Source organism: Crocuta crocuta, unplaced genomic scaffold, assembly GCF_008692635.1.
Source record: "Crocuta crocuta isolate KB4526 unplaced genomic scaffold, BGI_CrCroc_1.0 scaffold234, whole genome shotgun sequence".
Classification (NCBI taxonomy): Eukaryota; Metazoa; Chordata; class Mammalia; order Carnivora; family Hyaenidae; genus Crocuta; species Crocuta crocuta.
In genome coordinates this window covers 612986-619714 of record NW_027529647.1, presented here as the reverse complement: position 1 = coordinate 619714, position 6729 = coordinate 612986, and the positions used below count along the sequence as shown (strand labels likewise).

Genomic DNA, 6729 nt, shown 5'->3' with positions numbered 1-6729 from the left:
AGCCTCCTGGCCCTGACATGGCCCCGGCGAGGGCCCTCTCTGGACACCCGTCCCGCCCCCAGGCACCGTGTTGCTGCTGCTGCTGCTTGTTGGCATGCACTGCTGCTGCTACAGCTGCTGCGGCCGCCGCGCCCCCAGGTCCCAGAAGGTGAGCCCTGAGCAGGTGAGCCCCCCTGGCCTCCTGGCCTGGGCAGGTGCGAGGAGGGGCAGCCTGGAAGGGCACTGGGGAGAGGAGGGGGCTGGGCCTCCTGTGGAAAGGGGNCCCCCCCCCCCCCCCCCCCGTGTGTCCTGCTGGGCAACAGTAACAATGCCTCGTTTGCCCAGAACCTGAGTCTGGAGTGTGTTCTGAGCCTCCTGTTAAGGGGTGGGCAGTGTGGGCACTCACTGCTTTATCAAGATGCCCATCTGGTCCCTCACCGCTTTCGGCCGGCACGACTGTCACCAGACCCTAAGTAACTTGCTTCAGGTCACCAGCAACTGCCCATGGAGGGGAAGCTGGGGCCCAGCTCAGGGACCCGGGCCCCCAGGCAGAACCCTTGTTCCCATCCCACTCAGCCCCTTGGCAGCCTGCAGGACCCCCTCAAAGGTGGCATGGGGAGGCCAGGGGCTCAGTCACTGGGCACCCCACTCAGGTCCTGACTATCCGGGATCCCCAGCCTGGTCCTCACCCAGACAGCCAGCCAGACAGACACTCCAGGTAAAGTCGGATGATCTTTATTTCCTAGAGGCCTTGTCAGGGATGCCAAGCAAACACATTCCAGGGCACTACAGCTCACAGCTTCTGTCCGCTCTCCTAACTCACTCCTCACCTTCCATGGAGGGGGAGCGTGCAGCTACCCTTCACCATCCCGGGGCAGCTCAGAAGGCAGGAAAAGGAGGTGAAAGGAGAGCCCCGGGCTTGACCCCACCCAGAGTCCAAAGGTCTCTGCCCCATAGGGAAGGAGGGTTTGGAATGTGGGCCACATCTCAGCTCCACCTTCCTGACCACCTTCCTCCACAAAATGAAAAGCAAGCCAGTGTCCCCTATTTCAATGGTCCCAGTGTTCATTTCCATCTGTGCAAATATGATGGACAGGACGGGGTGAAGAGGAAAATAAACAGCCCACGCTGCTCAGCTCTGGCCGATGCTCCTGGGGGGATAGGTGAGGGGGACAAGGGACATGTCCCAGGCGGACAGGCTCCTGGGGGTTCTGTTCAGAAAGGCCTGTAGCTCCAGTAGCTGGAGAACACGGAGATCTGGAGGAGAGAGGTGGGCGGGGGGCATGGTGAGTGCTGGTGCTGGGGGGCCTCCCCTGCTCTACCCTGTGACCCAGGTGAGATTTCAAGGTCATCCAAGGGCAAATTGTCAGGGAGAGGGTACTGTTGCTCAGCAACTCTGTGGCCCAACTGCTGGGTGTGTGTGGATACAGTGGAGATTTGGGGTTGCTTCGGAGGTGTGACAAGAGCCCTTGGAATCCCCCCAAAATGAAAAGGCTTAGCAGCCTGCCACCCAACTGGCCCAATCTGTCTGACAGGGAGGCCAGGCCGACCCCACAGTGCCCACGCCCCACCTTATCCTTGAGCTGCTGGCAGAGCTGCAGGGAGACCGTGAAGAAGACCAGGGCATCATTGAGCCAGGGGATCACACACTCCACCTTGTGCACGTGGCTCACCTCCAGACGCTGGGAGCCCCACTCGCTGTGGGGAGAGGGGAGGGTCCCTGGGGGTGGTGCTGACCAGCCTGACCCCCGGCCCCCAAGGTGCAGCGGGTTGGGGTGGGCTGGCGGCTCCAGGGCAGCACACTTACAACATGGCCCCAGGACTGTGGAGCACGGCGCCTCCGGCTGGGCGGAAGTTCTACGCAAGAAGAGGACCAGGGGGAGTCAGTCAGCCCTGGAGGCTGCCAGGCACTGGGGGTGGGGGAGGGGCGGGGAGGGTCTCTCACCTTGGTGGAGTTGGGCTGCAGGGCGTGCAGCTGGTACACGGTGAGACAGAGCTTGTTGAGGTTGATGTAGACGTTGACTAGCAGGTCGGAGGGCAGGGCAGGTGCAAACATCCGCTGGGGAGGAGGACCGGGCAAGCAGACAGGATGAGGGCTGCATGGCACAGAGCTCCCAGAACCACCGGAGAACCCCATTCCCCAACCCATGGACCGGAGCTTCTAGGCTCCTCTGAGGTGCCCCGGGTAGCTTTCTGCACCAGGCTTGAGAAGCACTGACCCAGACTAAGGGCATTTGGGAGATGCAGGATGGAAGCTAAGGATTTTATCCCAGAATACTGTGCATAGACAGAAAACTTGGACAACAATTTGGGGTTTCCAGCACCCCTTCACATGCACGTCCCTCCCAGTGGGGATTCCCTCTCCTGGGGCAGGGGCTGGACTAAGGCACTGACCGTGAGGCCACTGGCAGCGATCTCAGGCAGAGTAAGGGTGGCCGGGGTGGTGAGCCGGTTGCGGGCTCTGGTCAGCTGCAGCATCACAGCGTCCATCAGCTGTGGGGAAGGGCTGGTCATAGCTGCTGTGAGGGCAGGCCCCCCCCCCCTTCCCGCATCAGAGCGTGACAAAGTCACAGTAGCTCCCAGCTCCTGCCCTGGGTGCTCGCGGTCTCCAGGCCTGAACCCCAGCTGTGTGGGGTTAAAGGTGCAGGTTCTGGGGTTCCAGATGTGGGTGGGGGGCAGGATGTCTGCACTGTTGACCACCTGTCTGGCAGGTTCTATTGCATGGGATCCTGGGTGCTTGTCCAGTGGGGAATGGAAGATGGGAGATCCTGAGGGTCAGGCCAGGGGCATGAGGGCTTTGTGGATGGGGGTGCAGGCAATCAAGGAACTTAGAAGAAGCTTGCGTGGGTACAAGGAGCCAGGGAGGGTGATGGCATGGCTAAATTCCAGTCTTCACCTGGGGCACCAGTCTCATTTTCACAGGTGAGGAAGGAGAAACTCCAAGGTGCTAAGGTCACATAGCTAGTGAATGGTGGAACCATCTGGAACTCATCTTTTTCCTTTGCCACAACTAAAACTCTGGCTTGAACTCCTCGGAGCCCCAGCTTCCACTGCTTCCAGCTATTGCCATGGGCATGGGGGTGACCTGGCTCCCAGAAAGGCATATGTTGGGTGGAGGCATGGGGATTGCATCCCCTTTCCCCAGGGTGGTCACAGCTCTGGGAGGGACCTTAGTCCATCTAGTTCTAAGTTTTCACATGAGGGCCCAGAGGTCCAAAGAGGGAAGGTGAATCACCTGAAGACACACAGCAAATCAGGGACAGGGCTTAAGCATGAGCTCAGCTGGTCCCTGCAAACCATGTGAAGTCCCTTGGCTAATTATAAGGGTTCCTCTACTGCTAGCCCTACGACTACTAGTGGCTACTATTGCCTAAGCATTTGCCAGGGGCTATTTTACCTGCATTATCACAACTGGTAGTCACTACCACGGGTACCCCCTCTACAGGTGAGGCTACTGAGGCACAGAATGGCTAAGAAAGTGATCTGAGGCTGCACAGCTGACCAAGGAGGCTCTGGGATCAGAACCTGGATCTGAGACTGGAATCTGGGATGTGAATCATTTGACTGCAGCTGGAAGGATATGTGTACACTGAGAGGTGATGGGTGGTGCAGCAGCTGCGCCCGAGGATGTGGGGGCAGAGCTCACCAGGGGCCTGGTCAGGGTCAGGTCAGGGCGGGGAACCTGGTTCTCCTGTCCCTTCTGGCAGCTCACCTTGAGGACCTCTGCTCCCGTCCTGAACTGGTAGCTTTCATCCCGGTTGGCAAGGAGGTAAATGGCTTGGCTTACATGGTTCCTGGCATCCTGGATCTGAAAACAGTGGCCATGGAGTGGTCAGCGGGATGGGCCGTAGGAGGAAGAAATGTTCAACTTCATCTCTCGGTGGGCAGTTACCTTCCCAGCCCTCATGCTGAGGGCTCATTCTCCTTGGAGGGGTGGGGCGGGAACTGCCTGCCTGACCTCCCCCCACCAGCGGCCAGCTCTGTGTCCTCTGAACACCAGGCCCTGACTGGGTGTTGGGCACATAGCAAGGCTGGCAGGCCTGCCGTCACGTAGCTCCCCTTCTAGAGGAGGGCAGGTGATCGGAGTCAAGGCACAAGATAAAAACAGACTGACTTGCATAAGGAAAGAGGGTGACTCTGCAGGATGGGGGAGGGGGAGTCTCTTCTGCTGGATGGATGTCAAGGGAGGGCCCCAGGGAAGTGACTCTTGAGCATCACCCAAGTGACAAGAAAAGCAGGGAGAGAGGACTCCAGGCAGAGAGCCAAGCATGGGCAAAGGCCCCGAGGTGGAGACCAGGTGGTGTCCAGTGAGAAGGGAAGGGGCTTGGGTCAATCCAATCACACAGGAGCTAGTGGGGAGCATGGACTTTGTCTCCAGGAGCCAGCCTCCAGCCTCCAGCCTCCCCCGCCCTCTGGAAAGGGGAGTTCCTGGTTCAAGAGGACCCTTGTGGTTCCCGCTGGGCCCAGGGGCCAACAGATAGATTTTCCACCTCCCTCAAGGCTAGGCTCAGGAGCCCCAGGCACTGCCTGCCCCAGCTCTGCTACCAGGAAACACCCTTCCAGGCTTGCTACGGCCTCAAATCCCCATGGCCAGCCCTGGAGCCATGAGTGCCACTCAGGCCCGCCCCTGCCTGCCCTGGTGGCCTGAGCCCTGGTGGCCTGAGCCCTGGCAGGGCAAGGGCCCAGCTACCTGCTGCAGCTTCCACTGCTTATCCTCTCGGAAGGCGAAGTGCAGCAGCTGGTTGTTCCGGGATATCTTCAGGTTCACGTCCTGAAGGGCAAGGGCGGGTAAGCAGAAGGACGATACCTTCCTGCTTTTGGCCACCGTGAGCCCTTGAGCAGGGGGGCAGAAACGGGGTGTGTGTGGTGGCTCGGGCCCCAGTCATTCCACAGGGCAGAAGTCTCCCAGCACCTTTGCCATTTGGGCCGTGAACAGGGAGGTAGGGAGGTCAGGAAACAGGAACTCAGGCCCAAGAGGAACCACAAAGAAATGAAAGGGAAAAGAGAAAGGGGAAGGTGGCCTCAGCCAGGAGGAGCTGTGACTGTAGGCAAAAAGGGAACATGGGTACAGGCCGGTGGACTGAACACCCACCCGCTGCTGGAGGAGAGGCACCTTCCCCCACGTCTTGGTGCCTGGCGCCAATGGGGCTCAGATGTTGGCTAATTCCACTTTGAATTGGGGCCAGCTTAATCCAGCCATTGCCCACGCTTCACTGGGCCCAGACTCAGGGCCGGGCCGTGTGCAAACATCCCCCTTCCGGCACCTCTCACTGAAGCCACACACCAATTCCATGAGGAGGCTGCTGGGGGATGGGGGGAGTATTTTACAAACGAGAAAACTGAGGCCCAGAGAGATCAAGGATCTTGCCCAGGGTCACACAGCTAACTGGTGACAGAGCTCAGCAGGAGGCCCCCACACTCTTCCCCACTGGATCCTCCAACAGCAGAGAAAGGGGAGAGGGGCTGGGGGACTCACCGCCTGGCTCAGCGCGTCCCCTTGCAGAGTCAGCACGCCTTTCACCTGGTCTGTGCTGCAACACGTGGGAGTCAGAGCAGTGCCTGTGGCTGCCCTCTCCCACCACCTCGCCCTCCCAGCAGCTTGCCCCTGGCTGTCCCCAAGAGGGCCCACTGGGCCTTGGCTGTGCCGCCTCTCCTAGAGGGTATCCCAGGTGTCCTCCTCACAAGCAGCTCATCACCCTCGTTTCTGCTCAGCCCTGGCTCACCTACAGCTGCCAAGGATGAAGTTCTCCTGCTTGGCAGAACCCTCCGTGCCAGTGCCAGAGCAGGGCAGAGTGAAGCGGAGAGAGGCCTCCTGGAGGGGCAGAGGGGAGTGGGGTAAAGTTCATCCGATCCAGTTCAACGGTCCTTCCAGAAGCCCCTTTCCTAGGTTGACCAGGGCAGGGTCAAGTGGGCTGGTCTCACCGGAGCACCCTATCCAAGCCTCCAGGGCACCTGCCCATTTCTCAGACCTTTCCACCCCAACCTGGTTTTCAGGTCCTATCAGAGTGGTAAGCTGTTCCTTCCACATTCCCCAGACGCCTCCCTCAAGCCTGACTCCTGTATATTGAACATAGATATGGCCTCCGGGCTTGTTTAAGATGCTGGGGGTGGAGGGCAGGTTCAGAAAATGATAGTAGTCATGACAACTCGCAATTCCCGCCCTACCAGGCAATGCCTGGACATTTCTGCGAGTTGACTTAGCTTCACAATAGCCCTGTGAGGCTGGTACTGCAATCTTCTTTTTGAGAATGGGAGGCCCCCAGAAGTTGAGTATGATGCTGGAGACCGAGACCACAACTTCGACGGAAACCTACGTAGACCCCGACCCCTTTCCCCGGGAGCTCATTCCAGGCCCACCGCACTGCGCTCACACAGCTGCTTGTGATTAAGTGGGCAATCTTGTGCTGGTACCCTGACTGGACTCCAAGTCCTCGGAGACAGGGCCTGGTCTACACACCGCGCATCGCGTCCACAGCAGGCGCTTCGGCCCGGGAAGGAGACGCAGCAGGGCTGGCCCGCCAGGCGCCTTACCTTGAGGATGTCTTGCAGCTGCCTGAGCACGGCGTGCACCTCGTCGTGCAGCAGCCAGCGGAACTCCTCCTCCTGCGGGCACAGGCCGACTGTCAGCCTCCGGGCCCACCGCCCCCGGCTCCGCCCTGCCCAGCCCTGCCCGCGCGCCTCACCAGCACCGCTCGCTCCGCCGCCGTCGCTGCCATCGCTGTCGCCATCGCCGCCTCTCGCCGTCCGCTC

General features: G+C 60.1%; 1 protein-coding gene across 2 annotated transcripts; it reads right to left on the bottom strand.

Annotated features, from left to right (window-relative positions):
- Positions 1 to 698: 698 nt before the first annotated feature.
- Positions 699 to 6723, bottom strand: ROGDI (rogdi atypical leucine zipper). Of its 2 annotated transcripts, XM_077762488.1 has the most exons (11): positions 6663 to 6723; positions 6511 to 6582; positions 5703 to 5791; positions 5456 to 5510; positions 4670 to 4750; positions 3692 to 3787; positions 2374 to 2472; positions 1925 to 2038; positions 1787 to 1836; positions 1551 to 1677; positions 699 to 1236 (listed from the first exon to the last, which is right to left on the bottom strand). In XM_077762488.1, the coding sequence occupies exons 1-11, from the start codon at positions 6705 to 6707 to the stop codon at positions 1195 to 1197; spliced, it is 870 nt and encodes a 289-aa protein (XP_077618614.1). In that variant the 5' UTR covers positions 6708 to 6723; the 3' UTR covers positions 699 to 1194. The 2 variants fall into 2 exon arrangements, with proteins under 2 accessions (XP_077618614.1, XP_077618615.1); XM_077762489.1 differs by lacking the exon at positions 4670 to 4750.
- Between the last annotated feature and the right edge of the window lie 6 nt (positions 6724 to 6729).

Coding starts and splice junctions, on each gene's coding strand:
- ROGDI (XM_077762488.1), bottom strand. CDS start 6,707: ATGGCGACAGCGATGGCAGCGACGGCGGCGGAGCGAGCGGTGCTG. Junction 5,792..6,510: donor AGCTGCAAGACATCCTCAAG/GTAAGGCGCCTG, acceptor CTGCCCCTCCAG/GAGGCCTCTCTCCGCTTCAC. Junction 2,039..2,373: donor TCGCTGCCAGTGGCCTCACG/GTCAGTGCCTTA, acceptor CCTCCTCCCCAG/CGGATGTTTGCACCTGCCCT.